Source organism: Atractosteus spatula, chromosome 18 (genome assembly GCF_055471065.1).
Source record: "Atractosteus spatula isolate fAtrSpa1 chromosome 18, fAtrSpa1.hap1, whole genome shotgun sequence".
NCBI lineage: Eukaryota > Metazoa > Chordata > Actinopteri > Semionotiformes > Lepisosteidae > Atractosteus > Atractosteus spatula.
Window position 1 is genome coordinate 12,457,389 of NC_142723.1, and position 27,339 is coordinate 12,484,727.

The 27,339-nt window shown below is 46.7% G+C and overlaps 1 protein-coding gene across 1 annotated transcript; it reads right to left on the reverse strand.

Annotated features, from left to right (window-relative positions):
* Positions 1 to 767: 767 nt before the first annotated feature.
* LOC148818594 (uncharacterized) lies at positions 768 to 26,570 on the reverse strand. The gene is made up of 12 exons (XM_088936633.1): positions 26,359 to 26,570; positions 23,068 to 23,970; positions 22,357 to 22,585; positions 22,122 to 22,261; positions 11,817 to 12,397; positions 10,560 to 10,836; positions 9,967 to 10,138; positions 9,360 to 9,541; positions 8,515 to 8,625; positions 6,329 to 6,484; positions 5,317 to 5,410; positions 768 to 3,394 (listed from the first exon to the last, which is right to left on the reverse strand). The coding sequence occupies exons 2-12, from the start codon at positions 23,894 to 23,896 to the stop codon at positions 3,325 to 3,327; spliced, it is 2,841 nt and encodes a 946-aa protein (XP_088792759.1). The 5' UTR covers positions 23,897 to 23,970; positions 26,359 to 26,570; the 3' UTR covers positions 768 to 3,324.
* Between the last annotated feature and the right edge of the window lie 769 nt (positions 26,571 to 27,339).

Here is a 27,339-nt window from a genome sequence, read left to right on the forward strand (position 1 = left end):
AGTCAATTCGGGAGAAGACAAAAGTGTTGATCAGCTTTTCAGCCACAGTTAGCGATAACATAGGACAAACAAATTAATGTCTATTTTTTAATCCTATTCAAACAACCGCAACAACCCACATGGTTGCTCCAACACGGCCACAAAGCCTACCAAGAAATGTCACAACATGGCATTTTATTTATTGTGTGGGGTGCAACCATAAAACTGCACTTTCTCTCCACTCTTCCCTTCTCCCGATCAAAGGAAAACTCAGAGAAAGATGGATGGATTTACCTCTCGGACAAAGACTATTGACACTCCTGGCTGATCTCGTCCAGTTCCAGCGGAAAGTTTCTCCCAGGACAGATGTGGACACCAGGCCAGCAGTTGGACGAAAGCAGGAGAGATGTAGGGAAATAGCTGAGACAAGGGAGGATCGGACACCCAGCTCTTCAAACAGCCCTTTCTGTACATGTACATAAGCTATAGTATAAAAAGTTTATCATTTGTGCATTTGTAGGGTGACGGTACATAGCACATTTCAAGAATGCAACACATTATGTGCACACTGAATAAGTTATGATATGTCTCATGGGAGCATTTAGTTAATTTATATAGCATCTACCTGCAATGCAGTATGTTAAGAGGAGATTTTGAAAAAAAAATGCTCAGAGTAAATAAGGAGAACTAACGAGCATTTGTACAAGGAAAGCTTAGCTTGTTGTGTAAAGAATTGCTTGCCTGTAAGGAAAAGGTTGCATCCCAAGATAAAAAAAATACACCCAAGGTAAAAACAAATTCTAACAATGTTTATTTTCTTTAAAGGCCGAAAATAAAGAGTTGCAAATCTTCTCCAAGAACGTACACAGAAGGTAATCACAATCAAAATTAAAAACATTCTTTGTTTTCCCCCTGACGTCGGAGTGAGAGGAGGACAGCTCCTCAGCTAGTTCAAATGCATGTAAAACGTTTTGCAACACCGAACTGCCCCCTCCGAAGAAAAAAAAAAGAACAGCCAGCAGGTCAAAGCATAAGGAGGAGCTTAGCACTACAGTAAGACTCGGTACATGAAATTTAATTGCAATCTGTTGCTTAAAAGTAAACAGTGCTAGTGCAGAAAAAAAATCAAGAAATTGCAACTCTGCAGCCCAGGAGCAAAGCAGCAACATTATTTCCCCGATAAAGTCTGCAGCCGACTTCTCAAAACTCTTCCTCAAAACCGAGTTCATCAACAGCTCTTTCAAAACTTTTTGATTTCCACTGTATATGTTTCAAGCTCAGTGGATGGAGATATAAGCATAATCAGTCTCTCCCAGCAGCCCCTAGACTAAACAACCAGTGCTGATCTTTCATGGTTGCCTATGAATCAAGGCCACGTCAGAAATCACCTGGTTTCACGCACAGCAATTAGTGTTTGCAACCGACACCAGAGACTTTTAACATACACAATGCAGTCTAACTTGACTAAACTTACCATTTAAATGTATGCATCTTTTTAGAAAATGAATAATCTGCATGCTGATTAATTTCTTTGCATTATTCGGATTAGCTGATCATTCATGAATGACTATAGTACACTTGAGGAACCTTGTTGCAGAATCATTAAACCACCATATAAATGAGAAAGGTGATCTGGCACAGGTGATGAAGTGATTTAACCTGCTGAATGTTCTGCCTGGTGAAAATCCAGAAAGAAGATCAATCCACTTGTCGTGATTAAAGGCACAGTGCTGCACTGACCAAGTAGTGGGAACTCACTTGCCGTTAATCTGAATACCTTTTCCTCAGGACAGTGCACAGCCTTGTGCTACTTGTGTAACAATGCCTTTCTTAAGAACGTACAGTAACTTTACAAACGAGAGGAGGCCTTTGAACCTATCTAATAGCCTGCAACATTCTGGAGAGATGTGAACGTGACTTAGTCCCAGTTTAACACCTGTAGGAGGACATGTGGCATCTTGGCATCAGAGACCAGTGAAAAGGTCACAGAACCCCAAAACTGCTTCAAAGATCACTTCCACATGCGTTGCAGCTGTTGATGGAAGTACAGCGTGCTTTCCTTCCGGTGGTAGCCACACGTAGAACGAGCCTGCGCCCTTTCAGAGTAAGATGTTAAACCATGTTGATGACAATTCCAAACTGGCATAATGACCTTGTGTCATGTTTGTATAATGAAAAGGTCAGTGCAACTGCTAAAAAAAAAAAATACAGATCGTAGCAAATTCACAAATTTATCAGGGAAATGACAGCTATGAGTGATATTTCTATTGATGATCAGTACTGTATATATATATGCAAATAATACAGATATGATATTTGCATCAAAGCTTCATATTAGGTATATCCAAACATTATCAGAAAGCGATATTCCTGGTAGGCAGTATCCTGGTACCCATCCAGGAAGTACAGGTATCAAGGAGAGACAGAGTTAATTATATTTGAAATTAAGTTTGTATTTTAAGAATTTGGAAACTGATGTTGATTTCATTTTTGTAAGGATGTCAAAGTCATTTAGTGCTACTGAAATCTCGGGCTTCCCTGACAATTCTTCTACAGCTTGAAGGGTTATTAATTCTTTCTCTGTTTCAGCAAAATGCCAGCTGAAACATTTCACTATCTGCTGCTGATAAGACAAGGGGCCTACAGACACAAAGAATGCTTGTTTTAAGAATTATTTTGTGTAGAAGGCCAATTATAAACTACCTGCTTGAAGTAAACACTGATATAGCTTAGTTATGCAGACATCTTCCGATTGAAGCAGACGCTTGCTTAACCAATAGAAATTAATTAAGACTGAAGTTTTTTTTTTCTTTTTGAGACTTAAGCTCCTTGTATTCCTTATCAAGTTAGTGTATAAAAGGTCAGCGGTAACTTTTCTTTTTGGTATCACCTTCCTTATTGCAAGGGGGGTGCTTCTCTTTGGCAAAATATAATACATGCTTCTGCTCAGCAAACAGGTCTCCAGTGGATTTTTACTCTACATGCTAAAATAAAATCAAGGAATATTAGAGCATCTCACTACCTGCACTGCTCATAAAGCTTTGCAAGAGATCCACACCATCTGCACTCCAGGGGTTTAGGTGAAACAGTGTGGATGGGACTGTAAAGCATGAATGTGAACATGTACAGTATACTGCCAGTCCAGGGGGAGACTCTCCACACAGACACACGTATCCATTTTCGGTGCACATGGATCTCAAGTGGTTCTGTCCACCCCCGTTAGAAACGCTGTTGTAGAGAGGAGAGAGATGTTTCCTTTCCTTTCTGTCCTCAGAGCAGAAATCACAAGGAGTGTCCTGTCCTTCTCCAGTGTGTCTGGGAGAGAGGAAACATCCCAGGATAGACCTAAAGATCAAACTCCCCTTCCCCCTCTGCCTGCTCGCTCAGCTCGATGGTGGAGTAGTTGTGGGGATGCCTGTGGAGGAAAAAGCAAACAGTGGAACACTAACAACTTTTTTTCTGGCAAGAACTTCTAGAGGACTGTGAAGGTTGTCGTTTCATTGTTTTCTGTCTGCGAATAGTCCACCTTTTCTGAAAAAAAAACGCTTTCTTAAAATGCTAGGCACTGTGCCACAAGGCGTTTCTCGGCATGTCAGTGCAGTTCAGATCTGAGCTACCTGTGCCCAATCTGATGCTGTTCACACACCTCCACACGCAAGCCCAGGCCCAGTCAACACAAGGAGGGGCCAGATTGACTCATCCTGGCTCTACAATATTACAGGGTTAGGTGTTTATCCCAGAGTTGAGCATGACCAGCTAACGCTACAGTACATTATCTCAACAGCAAACACAGCAGTCCTAGTAAGAGTTAACATGCTGTTGTTTGAGATACCAATATCCATTATGGCCGACCGATCCTTCTCTGCATGCTGTAGAGAATGTGCTTTTGGAAAGGAGGGTTTTGGTAATGGAGCTGGTAACATCTACTTAACAAAGATGGGACTTTATGACGTTACTCCCGCAAGTACAGCCTCTAAATAGAACGCCATTTGGAATGGCACCTATGATGGCTTCACACAAGCTGGCAGTAAAGAGCCCTCTGGCGTTAGAGAATCACGCACTGGGTACAATTACAATTTTGTGATCTTATGCTACAGTTTGGTATTTGATCTGCATCTATCTGTACACTTGCATGTACTTCAGAAGGCACTGCACTTTTAAAGATGCACGATCCTTTATACCCATACATGCTAGAAAAATGCTGATATGCTGGTACTTTGATAGCAATAGATATGAACGATGAGGCTGAATGTATTAAAAACATGTTGTCTTCATACACTGATACTGTGCCCACGTTTATTTCTTGTATAATTTTTATTCCCATTGGTTTTGCCCTTTAAAGAATTGCCTGACTACAGAACAGAACAAGGCAGAGTCCACTGAAGCTGCAAAATGAAATGAAAGTGTTTCGGTTGTGAAAAGGAGACAGGAGAGACAGCGGGAAGCTGACAGCTGAGGACTGGGGCACCTCTGGCAGCTTTCACTTTTAACCAATTTCTCTCGATATCGCAACTCTGGAATTTCTCAGTCAGCACGGTCAGTGCCAACACGCATCACTTTAAATGTTTTGCGAGGTGGAAACAACCTTTTCGTTTTTGACTCGCCCTGTTTCAGGAGCACATATTCTGACATTTTTAATCAGATCATTTCCACCTGCGTTATACACAGATCTCTACACATGCATAAAACTTTAAAAAAAAGAGAATGGATATTGTATCAATGAGTCACATAGATCCAAATATTGCTAAATTCTCAACCCTGTTCTTGGGCAGGAGTGAGCCTGCCCTGGGGCTGCATATTTTCTTTAAAGAGCTATTAAAAGTACTTTTTTTTTCTAATAAAGATAATGTAGAGTCATCTAGGACTCGCTGCCTTTTTTGAGAATAACCAGAAAGGGTTTGGTGACCTAAATGTTTAAAGGCAAGCTAATGTAACATGTTCCCATGATCCCAGATCAGGAACACCTCTGAGCAATCAGACTGCTCTGTCCCAACAAGATCTAAATGCTAAACCTATTAGACAAATAAAATGACTTGTCTTTGGAAAATAGAAAACCATCAGGGATCTTGCAGAGGAGTAACATCAGTATATACTGTACTCTACAGCCTTGCATGAGTCCTAAAATCTTTATGCTAGTTATTAGGTCACAGAATATGCAGGGGAGTTACACTGGGAGAAAGAGGAGCCACAAAAAGCCATCTCTTGAGGTCAAAGAACGGGTCAGTTACTGTAGGTGCACAAGAGGTCTCTTCTTGTGTCATGGGGCAGGGAACAGTTCTAAAACAAGAAACACTGCAACCAGCTGACATCTGCTGCCACGATGTTGGCTGGACTCACCTCTTTCGGTACCAGTAGGTCCCCAGGGCTGCCCCGAGCCCCAGGGTCAAGAGGACGATTATGATCAGTGCAATCTCCCAGCCCAGCCCGGCCTCTGAAGAGGAAACAGCGCACAAAGGGGTCAGAGCTGTAGTTCTCTGCTCCACCTGATCCTGGGGAGGCTTTCCAACCCAGGCCTTCTGCTCTGAAGGCAAGCAAGAGATCTGCAGGTGTGCCCAAATGCCTGGGATCGCCCCATCAGGGGAATCCTACCATACCCCATCACTCACAGACAGACTCAGGAGGAGTCAAGAACATGACTCACTTGAGCCAGTGCTGTCTGGACTGCAGGGCACTGCTACGAGCACAGTCAGTTGGGCGTCCCGCTTTTACAACATATTTTCAATAGCAGGGTAGCTTTCGCCTTATCCAATGCGAAAGTAGCTCTTCAGTACATGGCTTGAACTTTACTTTTCAATAAAGACAGGTATATTTCAATTAAATAATGTTCTCACTGGGCTAAACAAGGAGAAAAGCCCCTGCATGATTGATCGTGACAACTCTTGTGAGAGCTTGCAGTACCACCTAGTGGATGTCTGTAAGTTACAAAAGAGGAATTCAATTGTTGTGAATAATACCCACTGGGTAGAGTTTATTTATTGTAATGCATGCACAGAAGCACTGTTTACCTACTGCAACACCAGTAGCTCAAATGAAAATCTGTGTTATCCTTTACTATGATTTAGATCAACCAACACTGGAAAAAATGTACAAATAATACCCAAAAATAAATTACGATACGTTGTAAATGAGAAGAAACCATACAGCCATCTTGTTTTGTTGGTAGTAAACCTCTGGATGATATTCTTGGATTAATTAGCTCCTGAAAACCAACCAGGGTAAGTGAGGCTGAACGGCCCTCACTTGTTTGCAACCCTTCTGATCTCATCTGTTTGTCTTCTCATTACTAGAGAGGACCACTCTGGGCAATTCTGACAAACAGGCTCAGGAGGCCAGCGAAGCGATGTCTTACTTCTGGCTTGAAACTTCTCCATGGTGACTTCAGTACAGCTGTCTTTCAGCATCAGAGCGCTAGTGGTCTCAAGGATGAGGTCTCTCTGGTCTGCGGACAGCGCTTGGATTTGTCCACTCACATGTAGCAAGCCGTCTTCACAGGAAATGTTTGTCTCTGTTGGTAAAGAAAGCACGTTTTTTTACCACCTCCGTGTGTCACAAAATAAAATTCATTGTGACTGATGACTTAAAACTACGGTATAAAAAAGAGTACAAACAATGAGTGTTTTTTTGCCAGAATCTCATTTGTGCCCATGTCTTTTCTTGACAGTGTTCCTAAATGTATGCTGTTGTTTTGTGGAAAGAGAATAATAATTCCTTAAACTCCACTCAAAGCACTTTACAGGTAATGGGGACTCCCCTCCACCACCACCAATGTGCAGCCCCACCTGGATGATGCAACAGCAGCCATAGTGCACCAGTACACTCCCCACACACCAGCTCTCAGTCGGGAGGAGAACAGAGTGATGAAGGTAATTCATGGGGATTAGATTATTAGGAGGCCATGATTGGTAAGGGCCAATGGGAAACTTGGCCAAGATGCCGAGGTTACACCCCTACTCTTTTCGAGAAATGCCCTAGGATTTTTAATGACCACAGAGAGTCAGGACCTCGGTTTTACGTCTCATCCGAAGGATGGCACCTTTTTACAGTACAGTGTCCCCGTCACTATACTAGAGCATTAGGACCCACACAGACCGCAGGGTGACCACCCCCTACTGGCCTCACCAATACCTCTTCTTTAAGAAGACTCAAGACCTCAAGCGATCATAAATTTACAAGAATCTCTGTGCCTCACAAAGTGATGCCTTACTGTCCAATGATGAGCGTAATCAAACATTGGATCTTCTCAAATACTTCTGGAACACCCCACCAGGACGCCTTCAGAAGTCACAGAAGCACCACTGGTGCACCTCTGAGACCTTACAGCGCCAATCAGAATGTCACCGACGAGACACACCCGTGTGTAATGACTCCTGCACAAGACTGACGGATCAGGACCTCCGCCATCACACAGCAGCTGCAAAAACAGAATGCCATCTAGCAAAAGACTATCATCACCAGGCTCTGTAAACATTTGTGCCTGGGTTTGACACTTGCCTTTGTTTTAGGAGGTCAGGATGCACAGCTTGAAGACTTGAATGATCTAAGAGTGTGTGCTGTTTTAGGAATACATTGCCCATCACAGATTAAGCTATTGTGTTGCATGTCTTCTGCCCTGTCATCATTCCATGCAGATTCTTTTGGGGTGAACCATAGCAAGGTAAAATAAAATGGGGGAAGCTCATCAAGGTGGGAAACACACTGATGAGTGTTGATCTAGACAAGTTGTTCCCAGTACTGGTCCTGGTGTCCCACACAGGAGCCCTCAGTTACACAATCGAACAATTAATTCACTTCAAGAGGAACTGCAGTCCCAGTTTCTCAGACCAGTTATTAAATCTTGTTAACAAAATAGACGGTATTGCAAAAATGTACAAATTGCAAATTAAGCGCAAAATCGCGAACTTTGTGAAAGTTCTGTGAGTCGCCATGTTGTCACTAACCCCTGGTCTGACCATGGGCCAGAGTGCGAGTTCCCACGAGATGTGATGCAATGTGGCCCTTCCTGCTCACTAGTCACTGTAATGACTAATGTGATCACATGCGTACAGGCTGTGCAGCAGACATTCCACCGCAGAAATGTTCCCACGTGAACCACGTGATTTGTCTCAAAGTCGAGAGCAACATTTCTGTTGCCAAAATATGGCGCAGCCCATACATGGAAATGTAGTCTGTTTTGTGATGTAAATTGGAAGTTTTACAAGTTACTGTGTAAATCATACTTTCATAGCAGTTTGAAATGCATGAATCAATGCTGATTCTTTCTATATAAAAATAGCATAACAGCTCCCCTTTAGTAGTAATGGTAATAAAGAATAATTTAATTGATTTTTTAACATGTCGGAGCTTTAACTGATGTATGGAGAGAAAAAAAAACTCCCAAACTTGTGAGTAGAAAGAAAATGCAAATATTCCAATCAAGCAACTTCAATGATCTAATGAGGGTGGGATGGAATGAAAACTAGCAGGTGGGTGGGTCACCACTACCAGGACTGGGAACCCCTGCTCTAGGCTTTTGGGTGCAGAGCGACGCGTCCTCACCCTGCAGGTACAGGCCTGAGATCCCGCAGTGACAGGACTCCTCCAGGAACTGGGCTATCTCACTCTGCGTTTCCCGGAGGCTCTCGTTCTTCTGCCCTGGAGCAGCACAACCTGCAGAGAAAGAGACAACAGCTCATTGTAGGCCGGCCCTCTGGGGAAGACGTCTGTGCCACTCCGGGTTCAGGAGATCTCACTGAATTACAGGGATTTCATTGCTGGAAATCCAAAAAGGTGACAAAACTCCATATTGTACAACTAATGTTGAGTACGTGATGTGAAACAGGGCAAATGCTTGATCCGTCTTTTGTGGTCAAACACAAGTCAGTCACTGTTAATCTCATGCAAACGAATAACAGGTAAAGACAAAGAGGGAGACGCCCCACAGTGCAAATTAAGTTAGCAGAGGTGTGATTTTGATCAAGAACAAATTCAGCAAAAAAAGAGTCCAATTAAACCATTCAAGATGCAACTACAATGAAAGCCACATCAAATAGCCACTTGGCTAAAAGTTAGTCTATGTACTATATTATGAAGAAGCATCTTCCATCACAAGCTATAACAGCCTGCCTAGGGAAACACCAGTTCACACCAGTTCACACCAGTAAAAATAGGCTGAGATCTATTCACATGCACACAGTTCCTTAGGCCTTGGCCAGCAAGGGGCAGGTGGATTATTGTCCATTATGCATGGTACATTCTTGTTGTGCCACCTGCCAGTTACTCCATTCTGATCTAAGAAAGGACGCAAATAATACAGTTTGTGAACACAATTTGTTTTTGTGTTCCTTCCTGCAATTTATTAAGACCAAAAATATTTCAATTGCCACCTGATCAGCTGTATTTACCTGGTACCTGCTGCCAGAACCTGTTGGTCTTGGGCCCGAGACAGAGGACCAACTCACTGGAGAAGCCAGAGGAAGGACAGTGGTTGACCTGCCCTGGGGTCTGGCCTGAGGCAATCCAAACGTGAGGGTTTCTCGCTTCACAGCAGGAACAGCGGCTCAGAGAGACGGGCTCCTTCATTGAGCTGAGAGGCACAGAGAGGGAGGTTTTGCAAGAGCTAGCCTGGATTGTCTCCAATTCCCAGATTCGCCTTTCTTATGAAATTCCTTCAGCAAGGCCAGATTGGTATCCCACAGAGAGAAAACCTGAATGAGCATGCCTAATAAGCCTGCAACTAACATGAACCTTAAATAAGTCTCCGCTAAATTAGCCGATTAAGGAGTCAAATAAGAACATCTGTATGGAAATAAACCTAGCATGAAATAAAACAATTCATCTTTCCAGTTGCTCCTGCTTTGTTGCCAATAGCTTCAATGTTACCCACTCTGTTTACAAATCAGATTTCTGTTCTTGTTTCAAGCATCATCAGCATTTCTAACTGCTATGCCCCCTTATGAACTTATAAACCTTACTCCCCATATGCTTTTCTACTCTTAAGCCAACACTCACCTGAGCACAGACAACATGTGCTGCCCACTGGTGGTGTTGAGCTTCTCCAGCAGCTCCTGGTCCTCGGCGAGCACCACGGCATCTATTAGGCGCACTCGGGCCGTTTGGAAATAGCCTTGGTACAGCGCCACAGCTCTCCATGCCCTAGAGGGGCTGATGGGAAGGGTCTGATCTGGAGAGAAGAGAAGGGGTTTTATGTTCCCGAAAACCGTCGTTCACTCTCAAGCAGCCCGTTTACCTGCATGATTTTGGGTGAAGGTTGTCATAATATCTGTGGTAGATTTGTATCCCCAACGAGGGCAACAAGTGGAGCATCTGGTCCCCTAGACTGCACTCCGGGTGTCTGTGAGGTTAAGTATGGCTATATCACCTTGTCTATGTCGCCAGGCATGCATGTGGGACAATTCTGCATCTGGTTCAAGGGGGCAATCAGTGGCATGATCGTTTGTGTGCACGTGTATGTGCAGATGGCAGCTTTTATAAACCAGCTGGTTTATAAATCTGATACTATTTGTTGCAGGTAAACTTCAACATAATGGGAGAGTCAACAGGAGGTGCTCGGGTAGACATACTGTACGTGAGTGAGAGTTCACCTGCGTTGCTGGTGTTCCCAAGGACATACAGCCCATCAGAGCTGGCCGACCCCTTCAGAGGGACGGCCAGGGGTTCGCCGTTGTGCCCCTGCTCAAACAGCAGCAGCGTCAGGCCCTGCAGCCTGGCGTGGGGGGTCGCCACCAGCTCCACAAAGGCCTCCTGTTGGCTGCTGTTGGTCCAGCTGGCAGCCACCTCGTTAATGACGACCTGGAGAGGGGGCTCAGGAGTTGTGCCAGACCCACAGGCGTTCTTTTTCAAAGGGGTGAGGGGGGTCACCTAGGAGACACGGAGCAGCAGCTCATCAGCACTGCGCTGAGCAGACCACGGGCCAGGCCAGCTGGGAACTTCCCAGTATCACACCCATTTTCATGACATGCAAGAGCGAGCTGCACCAAACTCACAACTAAACTATTCGGGAGAACCGCATAAACCTTCCACGTTGGGGAAAGGCCCACATACTGTACGATACAGCTTTTTCCAAGTTGCCCAAGAATCCTCTCATCTCCTTCCCTTGTTTTTTCAAATAATAAAGCTCATTTTTATTTTATATGGGAGCTTTAAAAGCAATCATCCCAAAGTGCTTCACAGCACACAACATGAAGGTCATGAAAGAAAAGAAGATTCCAAAGCTAAAAAGGTAGCTGTCAGGAAAAGCTGTATTTTTGGCCAGAGTGAAAAGCATTCTGTATGGTCGAGTGGGCCATGTCTTTTGGGATAGTGTTCCAGAGCTTGAGGCACATCAACAAAAGGCCCTGTCACCCACAGAGTTGATGTAAACGGGGGGAGCACATATACCGAGAGACATTACAAATGCGATCAGTGCTGTTGGTTCCAGGAATGGGCAGCACCTTCGCCGTTCGATGGCTCCTAATTGAGACAGCAGGACAAGGCGTTCACCAGCCTCAGTCCTCAAACCCAGAGGCATCGTTTCATGAAACGCATTGGGAGTTACTTTCCTTTCCCAGGTACCTCTAATATCATCGAGCACCCCGAACAACTCATCTTGCGCTCCGCGCCGGCATGGGGGGTCCGAAACTTTTGGGGCCTCCCTTTCCTCCTAACTCCCCCTGCATTTTGGGGGAACCCGACAGCACCCCTCAAAGGATGGCCTTGCTTGGGTCACTGGGTTATTCCGTCTTTCCTTCTGGACGCAACGAGGGCAGAAATACTTCCATGGAGGTAACGGACAGCTCACAGTCTAATGCCTAAGCCAGGAGCCGAATGGAGAGAGAGAGGGGCTGAGCCGCGAGACTCACCTGGAAGGCGGTAAGGTTTGCAGGCAGCAGGCTGCCACAGCGACTCAGAGACTCATCCTCTGAGCTGAAGTCCGGATCCTCCAGGAGGGGCACCTGCCCAGGAGTCAGCGCGTCCCTCAGATTCTGGGCCTCCTTATCGGACCTCAGCCCACGGTACACGATGGCATCCAGCAGACCCTTAGTGGGGATGGCTCCCCCCTCCTTGGGGACGGGAGGCCCCAGGGGGCTGCGGTACAGGGCCACGGCGTCCGGGCCGTTCTGCACGGTGTTGGGCGGCAGCCGGATGGCGGGCCGGGGGCTCATCTGGTGGCTGCCCAGGAGGAAGTACCCCCGGGCGTCGGTGAAGTAGCCGTGCAGGCTGATCTGCCGGTACGGCTTGTCGTCGTTGCCGTTGAAGAGGAGGAGCCAGATCCCATCCAGGCTGACCCGCCGGCCGGAGGGGTGCCAAATCTCGATGAACTCCTGGTCCTCGGCGGCGCCGGGGGTGTCCGTGTTGACCTCGTTCAGCAGGAAGTCCTGGTAACCGGCGGGGCTGGGGCTGGGGGGCAGCGGCGGAGGCGCCGCTGTACTCTCCGGGACGACTGCGCGGAAAGAGACGGCTGCTGGTTTAGCGCCACAACGGAACCGGGAAGCAAGCCCCTCCCCTCCCGAGCATTCAGAGGTCATCAGGGAGTGAAACGAATCTCAGAGCAGCTGCCAGATTCAGACGGACCCAGTGACTTGCAAACAGGCACTCTCTCATATCGTACTGCATTCTGCAACGGTTCACTTCAATTTAAGAAACGCCCGTCACCTCAGAGTACCATCCCAGGTGCCAGGAAGTAATCTCTGCCTCAGTAATACTGATGCTCAACCTTTCCCTGTAAAGGAAATAACTAGATTCCCTAGCAGTTGTATGATGGATTACCTTAAACATAGCTCCTGACAGGGGTTTCACAAAACCTTTACCCTTCTAAAGAGGCTTATTTCTGGTGGTGCGTGTTCTCCGCGATGCTCGTTTTTATTGCCTTCGAACCGTTTGCTTTGTTGATTGACGGCCACCAATGTGAGATCCTAGTTTTTTCATGCTTACACAATCCAAACTCTCCGATTAAAAGAAACAAACAATGACGTCCGCCTTTGAGGACTTCCCTAGTGGTTCTTATACTGTAGCTGTTTTATATAACACCTGATGCCACTCCCTTATTGCAAAATTCGCTGAAGTAATTTTAAAAATACTGCAATGACATGACACACTGTGGCCATAGTGCGTTCTCGGACATTCTGAGTGGACTATAGGTTCTGGGCATAACTCCACATACTGACCTCCTTCCAAAACTACATGGGATGCAGCAGCAAGCCACACGCACCCTTACAAATAAAATCCTCAATAATAAGTCACTGGGTAAAACATTAGGAATGACATCAGTGTTTCTCAGCCCTGGTCCTGGAGGAACGCTGTCTTCTAGTTCGCTAGTAAAAGCTGTTGAGTCAGAAATAATGGCCATTAAGATGAGGATTTGCTGCAAAAAGGTCTGTGTGCTGAAGTTAATGGAAACAGCACCCTTCACGTTAGGTGTTTTAGGGAATTAAATTAAATAAAAGTCTAAACAACCGAGCAGATCATTTAAGTCATAAATAAGCACTAGAGATTTAGAGCTCAGCAGAATTGAAAACCACCAGACACTGTTCTACTAGGACCAGGGCTGGAAGCCACTGAGCATCCTAAGTACAGTACACATCAAACTTTTTTTCTAGAATTCGAGTATCGGCATGACTGTGTAGCGGCGAGGCTTAATAATAAGGCAGAATTAAGTGTTTCTGAGCTTCCCAAATGAGGCCCCATTTCTCTGTTCATCTCTGTGGTGCAGCCACAGAGAAACTATTCATGCAAGATGATTTAAGGTTTCCTAGGACAGCTCCCAAAGGGGGATGCACTTAGCTAAGTCTGGCTATCATGATCAATGGTCATCCACTGGCGCCTATCAGTCTAGGGAGTGCCGGATGGACATCTGGACTGCATTACTAAGTGTCAGGACTAAGTGACTCATATCTCACCTTGATCAACCAATCAGGGACTGGTAGGGCTGAGTAACCCACGTGGGACTCTGATGCCCATGGAACTTTCAGCCAATCAACGAGCTGAAGTTCCTCCAGGTAAAAACAGGCAACACAGAGAGCCTGAAAGATTCAACAAGATTCAGATTCGGGAGATTCAGTAAGATTCTGGAGAGGATTCTGTGGACTGTTCTAAAGGGAATTCAAAGGAGAATTCCAGGGCAGGACGGCCCAGGAGCAGAAGGCTCCCAAGGGCAGGACATTCTCGCAGCGCGCCTCCTGACCATCCCGAGACTCAGCCCGGACAACCACGGAACGGCCAGTGTGTCCGAGTGCCAGAACTTTCCTTTGTTCTAAGAGTCTAGAGTGGAGGTTGCCAGAGAGTAACCAGCAGCAGGCCTCGTGAACAGGTCAGAACTGTGGACAGCTGAATCACCATTCAGAACTAGCTCTTCATCAGGAACGAACCAGTCCTCTTCCTGACTTGCTGGGACCCACAGTCATCTTTTCTCCTGTGCACAAACTTTGCTAGTTAAAGCCAACACTAACTAGCCGGTCAGTGAGCATCTGCAGCGCACCGTCGCAAGCCGCACAGCACAGCCTGGCACGGAGCCAGAGAGCGCGGATTGGACAGCAACAAGCCTGCAGCTGATTGTTTGTGCCTGCAGGAGATCTGAATCCCCAGAAATTGGATGAGTATTCAACTTCAATGCATTACAGCTCGAGAATTCAATTGTTATCCCAACCAGTTGATATCAATTTAATTCCTAAGAGTTATGTACTTGTTTTGAGTATCTAATGTAGAAGTTGTAACCAAGTTCATTTACGAAACGGTCTTAATGAATGATATACTGAACGTATGTCCTCTTGATATGTGTAACACTTCGTAACTGATTGAATATATATCTTTTGTATTCTGATAACCCTCTCGATAAGATCTGTTAGGTTTAAGGCATACTCTATGTATTAATAAATGTATCCTCGTGTATTAGTACCTGTGTGTGTGCGTTGTTTGAGTTATATCGCATGGTTGGATTCTAAAGCCATCAAAAGAATCAACTTTGTGATTTACTGCTACAATTAATAATTGTCTCAGTAAATGCCCAAACCCTACAGAACTGGTGCCTTCAGAGAGCCACTATGATTATTTATTTGGCGTCCCTGAACGGCTATGAAACACTACATTTATGGCGTCCCTGGACCGGCGTGGCAAGACTGAAATGAATCAACCAAGCGGAATAATTCATATAAAACGCCGCGGGTTTCATACACGACAATACAGTGTGCTGAAAGCCGAAAGGAAAAAAGTTCCCCTTGCTCTTTAAGCAGTGCTTGATTGTTTTGTGATCTTTTGCAATCTACCAGGTTGATTGCATACCTGATCTTGTGGTTTTCTGTGGTAAAACTGTGATTTCGTACTTAAAAGTAATACTCTTTAAGTTTAACGATGGTTGCTAAAAGGTCTGAATTCGAGTCGCTTTTAAGCACTCTCTCTAGCAGCGACAAGTCTGACCACGATCTCTTCCATATCTCCGTCAGCGGAGAAGCTAGAAGAATAAATCTCCATTCTCTGAGAGAGCTAGCGAAGGACATAGAGAGATTTGACCCCGCAGTGTCAGAGAATAATATCGAGAGTTATATTCAAGACCTCAGGTATAACCTGCAGTTCCTGCCAAACGCCACAGAACAGGAGAAAGTGTTTCTGGTCAGGAAAACTACCAGCAGAGCTGTACATGAGTGGATGGCTAGGCAGATGAAAGAAGTCTGTAATGACTTTGAGCAGCTATGTCAAGCACTTATCGAAGAATACAGTGCGTTTATTGACCCGACTGCCGCGATAGCCGCCGCCCTTAACATTAAGCACGAGAGAACAGAGTCCCCTCGCGAATATTACGAGAGACTTAGACGAACTTATTTTGCAGGGCGAAATGATGAGGGTTGCGAAGAGAACACACATTTCAAGGGTTTATTCATTGCGAATCTCCACCCGTCAGTCAGAAAGATGATCTTAATGCATACAGATGCACAGACCATGAAAATGACTGATATTAAGAGATTCGCGCAGAAAGCCTGGGAGTATGATGTCCAAAGTCGCTCTGAGCAAAAAGCTGCTAAAGCGACTGTGTTCGCTGTCAGAGCCAGCAGGGTTAATTCCCCCCTGCTCGAAGGAGCACAGGCTCCTGAGCTGGCTAAGCCCCGTTCCAAAGCACTCACACAGGACCGCACCCAGCGTCCTAAGTGCCATGAGAACACCGGGGAAGGGAAAGGGCTAGAAAAGGCTGAACAAAAGGATTCAGTAGCCGCCCGCCTGGCCAGGCTTGAACAAGCTTTATTAGGACAGGGACAACCGCTCCCCAAGGCTGCCGGAAGCGTGAATGAGCTGATACTCTCCACTGGAGGAGGCGGAGACCCGCCCCCTCTCCCTCCCTCAGTCTATCTGATTGAGCGGAAGGGTTCCTGCCTGGATGAGGTCAGCCACTCCCAAGCGAGTGCTGACTCCACCCCTGAAGTCACAGAGCAGGCAGTAAAACACAGAGGAAAAGCATGAAGCTTTTACCTCAAGGCTGCCATGGGAGATGTCTTACCCAGTGAGACACTGATTGACACTGAGGTTGAAAGGTGTTTGATGTCACACGGCAAGCTCAAACGGGTAGAAAAAGAAAAGGGTATGCGACTCAGAGTGGAACCTTTGGTGGATCACCAGAAAGGCAAAGTGTGGAAACAGGTCAAGGCTCCTAAGCCTTCTGTACAGAAGGAAAGGGGGGCCAAGAGGCAGACTGTGCTCACACAGTGCCCACCGAACACAGAAGCCTATGTGGAGATTCCTTCTGTTCCCTCTGGACAAGAAATAAAAATATTTTCTTGTTCCCCGGATATACAGGGAAGTCGTGCCCTGGCCAAGGTCCCAACAGCCTCCATGCCACAGGAGCGGTGCTCCGAGCAGCCGCCTGATCCACCAGGTAAAGCACACACCTTTTACATCCCTAAAGAGGAGCAGATCTCCCCACCTGGCGATGAAAAGGAGCTTTCCCTGTGCACCCTGGCACCCAAGAGGGGTCAGGACCACCACCCTGCAGTGGTGGAAGGGATCCAGATGGCAGGAGAGCAGGTTGGTGATGTAGCCCTCACCCTTAGCCCTGAGAGGTCCTCTATTAGTGAGGATCGGCTTGAGCAGCTGTCACAGGGCCACCGCCAGGTGCCCCTGGTGCAACATTCACAGGTTAGACAGGAGGTCCAGCTGGACGCTGAGACTACTGCGCTGTGGACACACCTGATCCCAGATGCCGATTCCCTCTGCTGTGACCCAGGGAACCTGCAGTCAGGTAACATTATTTCTCACAACTACCAGGTAGTGAGTGAGACTGACCTGATTGTTCCTGCCTCGACAGCAGGGTTGCCAACACACCCAGTCCCCCAGAAGGGACAGGGAATGAAAGCCGAGCCGGTTTTCTTACAGCCACCAGCTCAGTCTGTCAGTCTGAGTCTGACCAACAGTGGTTCAGCCAGACTGGAGCTGGATGGTCAAGTCACCCGCCTGCCAGTGCAGGACATCGCAAAGAGGGGTGTCAGAATCCCCGCCTGCACTGACATGGGCCTGGTGGGTGATAGCGAGTTCGAAGACAGTGAACTAGCTATCCCAGTGCTGGGGCAGCTCCCTGAACCCCTAGCGAGGGAAGGGGGGAGCGAGCAGGTGTCCTACACCCACGCCCAGCGAACGATTGTAAACATGCCGATAGAGGGATTCCTCAATCAGGAAGTGTGCAGGGTGGACCTGAACAGTGAGAATGGGATAACAATCTCAGATCACTCAGGTGCTCCAGATGACCACTCAGCCGAGGGTCAGGCATGCTCCACCGCTGCACCGCCCCCTGCAGGGTTCCTAGAGCACAGGCATGAACAAATCGAAAAAGCAGATGCCCTGGAAAAGGAGGAGCAGCATCAGCAGCTGCGTCAGATCTCCTCAGATTTCCAGGATGTTGGTGCCCAAGATGCCACATGGCATACTGAGAAAGACACCATGTACACGCTGCGCCAGCTTAGAAAGGCGACAGTCACTCAGAAGGAGATGACTGGGATCAGCCACCCGAAAAGACTTTTGGGAGGACTGATCGCTGCCGCCACTGTTGCACGTTTGCTTTTTCTGGTAGGTTTGTGTGCTACTGGCACTCTCACCCTGACTGCCCCAAGAAGGCAGGTGTCAGAGAGGCCAGAGGGTAGTGACAGACTGTATCGACAGCAGCAAAAGTTGGAAAGCTTAGGGAAAATCCTACAGGCAACTTCCTATGCAACAGGGTTAAACCTTATTCCCCAAACAGTGGACATGATTGTTGGTGTTATACAGTGGGTTTATGCTTGTGTGCAACAGGCCAGAATGTTGACACAAGACCTGTTAAGGGAGTTTAGTGCCACTGTAGCCAGTCTAGCCACGGCACAATTCCCAACCCACTTGATTCCACTCTTCTCAGTAGAGGAGTATGTGACATTAACCCCATTGCTCATAGCTCACCCAGAAGGCAATCCAAGATTGAATTCGTTTCCAAATCTTGAGATGGGTATGGCTACCAAAGCTATCCATTGGCTGTGTCTAAACGATTCACCAATGAAGGGTGTAAAGCTACTAATGGGCAGAGGGAGGTTAATGAACCCCATGAAGAGCAGGTGGGACGTAAATGGCTGGTCAGCACACCACGTTTAACTGACACTGTGACTTGTGACAGGCATGATGCAGCTACCTAATAAAACAGTTCCTTTAAGTTCCTGAGGAGGCCATAGTACAGCATGGTAACTTAACACTGTACGGTCTAGAACCAGACAACATAAGACCAAACTTGAGGTCATGGATGCCTTCAGGTGCCACACTAAGGAATTGGATAGAAATCCAAGAAACAGTAAGCCCTGAAGAGGTACAGGTAGTTAGTTTGCTTTAATGGAACAAACCTCCAAACCACCCTAGCAGATACCCAACACAGGTGTTCTGGTTTATCGGGGGGCTGGGAACAGGAACTGGTGTTATTGTAACACTGCTGCCGGGTAGCTGGATCATGACTGACAGTGTACTCTGAATGATGTACTCTTACATCAAGATGTACTCCGGGTAGCATGAATGAGTCAAAGGTAGCATGCCAAAAGAAAGGAAGTGACTTCTCCCCAAATATCTACCACAGAGGTATCAGATATTGACAGTGAACTTCCTGATGTGTAATTCCTAGACTTAGATAATGTCTCCTACCGTGTTTATACATACTCCAGATGTTATTCATCCTGTTTGTATCCAATGCTGGTTCCGGTATGAATTCTCGAGGAGTAATGTAGACATTTAAGATTAATGTTCTAATGGCAAGGGACATCACTTAACTCTGTTTTGTTTTGAAGGCAACAACGCCTCAGGACCTCGTGACCTTCAAAAAGGGGGGATATGTAGCGGCGAGGCTTAATAATAAGGCAGAATTAAGTGTTTCTGAGCTTCCCAAATGAGGCCCCATTTCTCTGTTCATCTCTGTGGTGCAGCCACAGAGAAACTATTCATGCAAGATGATTTAAGGTTTCCTAGGACAGCTCCCAAAGGGGGATGCACTTAGCTAAGTCTGGCTATCATGATCAATGGTCATCCACTGGCGCCTATCAGTCTAGGGAGTGCCGGATGGACATCTGGACTGCATTACTAAGTGTCAGGACTAAGTGACTCATATCTCACCTTGATCAACCAATCAGGGACTGGTAGGGCTGAGTAACCCACGTGGGACTCTGATGCCCATGGAACTTTCAGCCAATCAACGAGCTGAAGTTCCTCCAGGTAAAAACAGGCAACACAGAGAGCCTGAAAGATTCAACAAGATTCAGATTCGGGAGATTCAGTAAGATTCTGCAGAGGATTCTGTGGACTGTTCTAAAGGGAATTCAAAGGAGAATTCCAGGGCAGGACGGCCCAGGAGCAGAAGGCTCCCAAGGGCAGGACATTCTCGCAGCGCGCCTCCTGACCATCCCGAGACTCAGCCCGGACAACCACGGAACGGCCAGTGTGTCCGAGTGCCAGAACTTTCCTTTGTTCTAAGAGTCTAGAGTGGAGGTTGCCAGAGAGTAACCAGCAGCAGGCCTCGTGAACAGGTCAGAACTGTGGACAGCTGAATCACCATTCAGAACTAGCTCTTCATCAGGAACGAACCAGTCCTCTTCCTGACTTGCTGGGACCCACAGTCATCTTTTCTCCTGTGCACAAACTTTGCTAGTTAAAGCCAACACTAACTAGCCGGTCAGTGAGCATCTGCAGCGCACCGTCGCAAGCCGCACAGCACAGCCTGGCACGGAGCCAGAGAGCGCGGATTGGACAGCAACAAGCCTGCAGCTGATTGTTTGTGCCTGCAGGAGATCTGAATCCCCAGAAATTGGATGAGTATTCAACTTCAATGCATTACAGCTCGAGAATTCAATTGTTATCCCAACCAGTTGATATCAATTTAATTCCTAAGAGTTATGTACTTGTTTTGAGTATCTAATGTAGAAGTTGTAACCAAGTTCATTTACGAAACGGTCTTAATGAATGATATACTGAACGTATGTCCTCTTGATATGTGTAACACTTCGTAACTGATTGAATATATATCTTTTGTATTCTGATAACCCTCTCGATAAGATCTGTTAGGTTTAAGGCATACTCTATGTATTAATAAATGTATCCTCGTGTATTAGTACCTGTGTGTGTGCGTTGTTTGAGTTATATCGCATGGTTGGATTCTAAAGCCATCAAAAGAATCAACTTTGTGATTTACTGCTACAATTAATAATTGTCTCAGTAAATGCCCAAACCCTACAGAACTGGTGCCTTCAGAGAGCCACTATGATTATTTATTTGGCGTCCCTGAACGGCTATGAAACACTACAACTGGTTGCTGCCGATTTCCCGGGTCTGATTTCTAACACGAAACTCACCTCTTTGCGCATCTGCTACTTACGCACCAGTGAGGTCAAGTCTGCTACAGCAGCAGCTTTTATGTGGGTGGAAACGTCTCCTGTCATTCTAACACTGCACTGTCTTCCTTCAGCAAGGTGACAGGAGCTTGCAGTGGAGAAGGGTCTCAATTTCCAGCTGCAGTTTCATTGCAAGTCATGTTACAGGCACCAAAATATTAGGAACCCCCTGCTCCTGTTTGTGGTAACAGGCAATAATTGGATGTCTCAACTGGTCTGAACAATGCCCTGATCCCAGTACTGCTGAAATATGGAGGAGTGTGCTCTCTCCCTTACCAGTAGCCCGGGTAAAGGTGATCCTGGTGGGAGAATGAGGTGGGAATTGGGCTACATATTTTGTCCAAAACTGCTCTTGCTGTCCACAGAAAACCCGGATCATTAAAGTCAGTGGGGGGGGGGGCCCTGAGTGTATAATCTCTGCATACAATTTGAATCGCTGAGCACCAACCTTCTGATACCTTAACCCCCTTAGGCTTCCCATCATTTCATTGATGCCAGCTGTACTCCACCCTTAATTCTGCAAGAGGTCCCGTGACTTATAGATCAGACACAGGCATGACATGCCTGAGCAGGCTAAGTTAAAACGTGTTCCTACGCATCTTTCAGTTACAACAACAAAGCACAATAATCACTTCAACATCACTGAACGTATTTATTTAAATTGCTAGTTTTAAGTCACTAGAAAGATTACATGTGTCTTAATTTCTAAAAAAAAACATCTTCACTATATCCAATCTAGATTAGTTTAAAACGTTTCGTTTACTATCTGAAGCACATCTCGCAGCAAAGTGGAGTTATAACATCAGTCAAATCCTATGTGGAGTAAAAACCAGATACTCAATATAAAGGCAATACCATGACAAAGCCTATCCATGGCTTTACTGTACATTTCAGTTTACTTTCACCAGGGTACATCATAGCAAACTTTCTAAGAGTGATACGGTCTCCTATCTCACTCAAGTTGCAGAAAGTCTTCATTTCTCTGAATCCCACATTGAGTCTCCCCATCAGGTGGTTCCTGAGAGTTTTCAAAGGCTCTCAACACACAGGGTGCTTGCAATGAAGCCCCGAAATCTCTATTTTGTGCAAGAAAGATCAATGGCATGATATGAGCTCTACATATAGAAGTTGCTGCTTCACCCACTAATACTTAGCTGCATTAAACAGCCTTTTCTGGCAGCTTTTTATAGCCTCATCTGATTGATAATAGTTGTGTAAAAGCGGACTACAGAATACATCAATCCTTCTTGACCAAGAACAGGTACAGCCTGCAGCAAAGGGCTCTTGGCTACAGTCACTCACCTACATTGTGTGGACATGACTCCACCCCCGAGCACTGATTGGCCTGCCCTGGAGTGGGAGGGGCTTCAACAAAGAGATCCGTGTCCCTGCTCCAAACCGCCGCACCACAGCGGCTCAGGGACACGCCCCCTCCTAGGGACCTGAGCAAACAGAGCGAGCGTCAGGGCGACAAACGAGCGGGATGGGTGGATTCACACCAGTAATGGACACACGCACTCGCGTGTAGGCCGACTACCTGCTGGTGAGAAGGAAGGCCTGTCTGCCAGGGATGAGAGTCTCGATGAAGCTGGCACCCTGCTCGCCTCCCTCTCCCAGGAAAACGAACGCGTCGATCGGCTGCCTCGGGCTGAGGGGCGCCCCATGAGGGAAATCGGCGGCCGTCCCGCTGTAGAGCGCCACCGCCCCCGACAGCGACCCCTGCTGCTTCAACACAGACTCGGCTTTGGGGGGCAATACCACAGCATCTGAAACCGTCCAAGATACTCCAGTCACCTTAGTGATGCAATCATTCCCTGCATAATGAAACTACCAGACTGAAAAGTGAGCCAGCTGTTTTTTCAGCATTGCAGGAATATTGAAAAACATATTATGACTAAGATGATCCCTGGTCTATTCATCTCCATTCACTTGATCTGTGAATTAACCATGCAGCAAATTACAGAACATATTAAAATCCATGATACGTGGCAAACATGTGATTCAATCAACCATAAAGCCTTTGTATCCTGCCAAGCAATGTCAATGCAAAAACAACACTTGTGAGCAGCCTGGTGTCTGTGGGCATGGAACAGAATGACCGGAAAGCAGGGTGTGAATTGTGGCACCGTGCGTTTGGCCGGCATATTGAAATTAAAATAACCTAAAGCTGACTGGATGAAATCCAAGTCGTTTAACATCATCGATGGCAAAAATCCGTAACCTGGAGGTTGTGATTCACAAGGCCTACCTTCCTGAGAGCATCCGGATGGGCTCATCAGAAGCAGCCCGGCTCTGGAGGCATTGATGTCCATGCTGAACTCCACCGCCTCTGTTGTCCCGTTCAGGAGCACTAGGACCAGGGCGCTGGGAGGCTGGGGGACGCTCAGCTCCAGATAGACGCCTTCCCCCAGGCTGAGTTCACTGATCTGTGCCTCCTGCGCTCGTCCCGTGAGGCAGGGGTTCTTGCGGCCCGGGGACGGAGGACCCGTCTGGAAGGTCCAGTTGGTCGCAAACAGCCAGCAGCGCTCCATGGACTCATCCTGCGGGTACAGGGACTCGTCTTCCAGGAAGACCGGCAAACCGGGCGTCAGGACCTCGGCGAGGAATTCCGCCTCCCCGCCCGGCCGGGACCTGTACACGATCGCGTCCACCAGGCCCTCCGCGGTCACGTTCATCTTCTCGGCGTAGCGCGCCCCGCCGTGGTACAGCGCGATGCCGTCCGGCCCGTTCTGCACGGTGTTGGGCGGCAAGACGACGGAGGGCGGCGGCTTGACGCCGGCCGAGCCCACGAGGAAAAATCCCTGCTCGTCCGTGGTGTTGCCTTCCAGATTCAGGACCTTGTAGGCCAGGTTGCCATTCCCGTTGTAGAAGACCAGGGTGTAGCCATCCAGGCTGGTTCTGCGCCCACTGGTGTGGTAGAGCTCCACAAACTCAGTGGAGTCGTAGCTTGGGTTGTCAGCGTTGACCTCGCTGATGAGGAGGCAGCTCTCGCCGGCTGCCCCCTGTACCGCCGTTGCCACCAGGAGGCCCAGGAAGCACCGCCACAGCTCCCGGGGAACGGGAGGACGCGGACTCATCGCTCTGGCTCTTCTGCTCCCAGCGGGGGTGCCGCTCGGGTCAGTCCTCGGCCCACGAAACGGAGCTCCGCTTCCTGTGGGTTTAGAGGAGAAATCATTCAGACTTGGGGGACGCCACACGCTTGAGACGCAGAAGAAAGGCTGAGGTGTGGAACTCTTCCACTACAGCAGCGGTCCTCCCGGTTTTGAGGGGCCACTGCCCCAATTCCTCTGTAGCCGAAGGCCTGGCAACCTGCAGTATTTCTGACCAATAAGGTCAGTACTAACATTAAATTTGAACTTTGGCAAAATGATTGGCAGAAGACCACTGAGCTGTGCGTGAGGCCCAAGAGTGAAATATGTTTTGGACCAGTCCAGCTTTTCACTCTCAGGCTAAGTCATAACACGCTGACTTGTCTTAAATGCCCAGATGTTAAATCTGGGTGTGCTAAGCATTCCCCAAAAAAGTGCAAGTGCTATCGTTGTGACACATTTCTCTCTTTTTCAACACAGTAACTTTCTTAGAAGTAGCACTGGGCATACGTTCTCCCTGCGCTTCGAAGAGTTCCCAGAACAGAGCTATGAGTCAGTGTGCGGCCACGAACTCTGGCCCACAAGTCAGGCCGCTCCTCTCCACATGACAAGGGGGGGAAGGCCAGCTTGGACTGCCGTAGTGTCTCATCGCCAGCAGCAGCAGCAGCAGCAGTTGTGCTGGGCAGAACAACCAACTCTTTCATTCAATATGTCATTCGTTTCGGAAGGAAGTAATGACACAAATACTCGACTTCACCTCATGGCTGCACCTCCAACGTTGCGTGTGGCAAATGAGTCCAGAATTGTTCAAGCCGAGGAGTTCTTTATAAACTTGGCCGAGCAATCAACACCATAATAGTTTGTTCGAGAGTTAGATGTGAGCTTACACAGTCTTAAACAATAATGCTAGTGATTACAATCTTTGCTGTATGTAAAAGACACAAAATTCACAAGCGCTTGCAAACTAAATGCACCTTTACTAAGCAATTTTGATCAATTCCTGCCCACAAACCTGTCTTTCCACATAAGTTACCATCACATTTTAATCACTAGATTCACCACAAAACCGCAACATTGACTCATCCTGTCTCTCAGTTGTAACCACACTCACAACCCCACCCTCTGGATTTCTCCACTTTCTGTTTTTTTAGCCACGGTTACAGTTCGTACAACTTGAGGAAAAGTCGGGTCTCTGTTTATAAATTTCCTAGAATATGGAGATGACACGTGCGTTTGCGTGAACTTCACAGAGCAGACTGTATCTGCCCAAACGTATCAGCTGTCTGGTGACAAACACGTTAACTATGATTGCTGACAGAAAGGAACGATGCCCATGTATGTAACATTTCAACAGAAAGCATGATTCAGAAACTACTCATTTCTCTGCTAAATCTGTGAGAATATCCACTAGTGTCTCCTAATCAGGATCAAATGTAATTCCCTTTCAACTGCATTTGATCACACTGCCAAACCAGATGCACTAAACTGCCTAATTAAGAGAGGACAATTAAGGCACCTGTGAATTATTCAAACATCCTATCAAGATGCACAGACAGTACATGAATCTATTAATGAACATATCCTGTAATTGAGGTCATACACAGTATTACAGTTTGCAATGCAAAAGACGTTTTGTCTTCTCAAACTGGTAGGCTACGCCATCAAGAGCAGAGCCCAACACTCAGGTACTGGTTTTAGGTTTGTTGATGGTTCCTCACCTCCTAAACTCTAACCACCTCGAGTCCCTGACTGCTGTGCACAAACCTTTTGAATTACACATCCTGGACCACAGTTTTATTAAAGTTCATGTGGACGGTTGTGTTAGAACAAAACTGCATCTATATCGTCCCGGAGAGAACCGTTATATACTGTAGTTTGCCATGATATAATTCGCCTTTTGTAATGGTTTTACCATGATTTTACTCAGCCTTGCAGGGGTCGCTGTGGTGTGTACCATGATTTCACTGTAATACAACATTGTGGTACTGCGTTACCATAGTGCGTCACAGTAAACGTTTTGAACGTGTACTTCGGTAGCCGTGCACGATTCTTAAATCTTAGTGCGCTTCAAAAATAGTGCTGACAAAACTACGCAGAAGAGAAAAAGAACTAGGTGCCAGTTGCGCAAAACGAAAAAGTACAGAAACTGCAGAAGTGAACAAAATATAACCACGTCATGGTTAGCAGGGGGCATTTACGATTATTCAGTAAACGCATCATTTTAAGCTTTTGAAATTTCAAAAGTACTACCTCGCAACAGCAACGTTAATATTAATGATAACGCAGATCTACTGTATGAAAAGATTTTTGTTTTAATATTTATTTATACGCGTTTGTCTGTGTTGAAAATTAAACTGGGAGCTAAAACGTACAAGCGTAAGCGATAGCCTCAATCAGTAATTCGGCACAAATTCGTATAGAAATGCGTAGAAAACGTTTTTAAAGCTTACCTAGAGCACCAAACGTTTGGCTTTGTCCACATCACAGTTAAATGGAACAATGTTACTCCTGGCTCATCTCCCCTGCTAAAACAGCTCACTTGCACAGTATCAAACCCCTTTGAGCTCCCGGAAACGCGTCTCCTCTCATCCCGAAACCTCAAAATGCACTTTTTTTTCCCTGCACTGCAACTTTTGCTGTCCCCTCCTTTTTCTCTTTCTGCAAATGGAAAAGGCATTTCCTGCGAGCAGGCTCCGAGTGGCCCAACCATCTACTGGAATGATGCTGAACAGTCGCGCCGCCTTCTTCCGAGAAAAATCACGACCGTCCTGAAAGGTCAACGCGGGTGTTCGGGCTGTAGAAAGCTTGACGAGAAACTGCTGTAAAACGCTTGTGATGGCCGAACCTTGACCCTTTTTTTTCTTATTTTAAGTGTCTTACCACGACATTGCGTATCCTGCCTTGCTCCCGACATCTGCCTGTTTGGCACCGGCACATCGCGACCCGGTATTGGACTAAGCGGTAACTAACAAGGGATGGATGGAATTTGGTTTTCGTTTCTTATGAACCAGTAACGTAGAAAACTGCAGCACGTCTCCCGAGTTTTACAACTGCTGGATATGCGTTTTTCCGAGACAACAATTACCATACTGCTTTGGATGAAATAGCTACTGTAATTACTCACTTAAAACCAGAGGATAGTTGGAGGAATGCAGTTCTGGACTCTCCGGTATTTCTCAGAAATCGTCTACATTTTTATCACAGTTAGATGGGTTTCATCGCCCCCTCTCTCATCCATCCTGAATGACTTTCAAACGTAAAGACTTGTGAACTGCAGACTACACAGCCCTCCCTTTCAGCATGTATGGCTCCAGAGATCACTTTTCATTGCGGTTTTCCTTCAGCAGGTTAACAAAATCTTCAGCGTCTTCGTATCATGATTAAAACTAAACTTCAAATGACCAGACGCCAATCTCAGACCGTTTCTTTGA

What these genes read in the sequence shown, in the direction of transcription:
- LOC148818594 (XM_088936633.1), bottom strand. Translation starts at nt 23,896, where the DNA reads ATGAGTCCGCGTCCTCCCGTTCCCCGGGAGCTGTGGCGGTGCTTCCTG. An exon ending in GCCTTCCTTCTCACCAGCAG is followed by an intron (nt 22,262 to 22,356) that starts GTAGTCGGCCTA and finishes CTGTTTGCTCAG; the next exon opens with GTCCCTAGGAGGGGGCGTGT. An exon ending in GTTCTGGCAGCAGGTACCAG is followed by an intron (nt 8,626 to 9,359) that starts GTAAATACAGCT and finishes CTTTCTCTGCAG; the next exon opens with GTTGTGCTGCTCCAGGGCAG.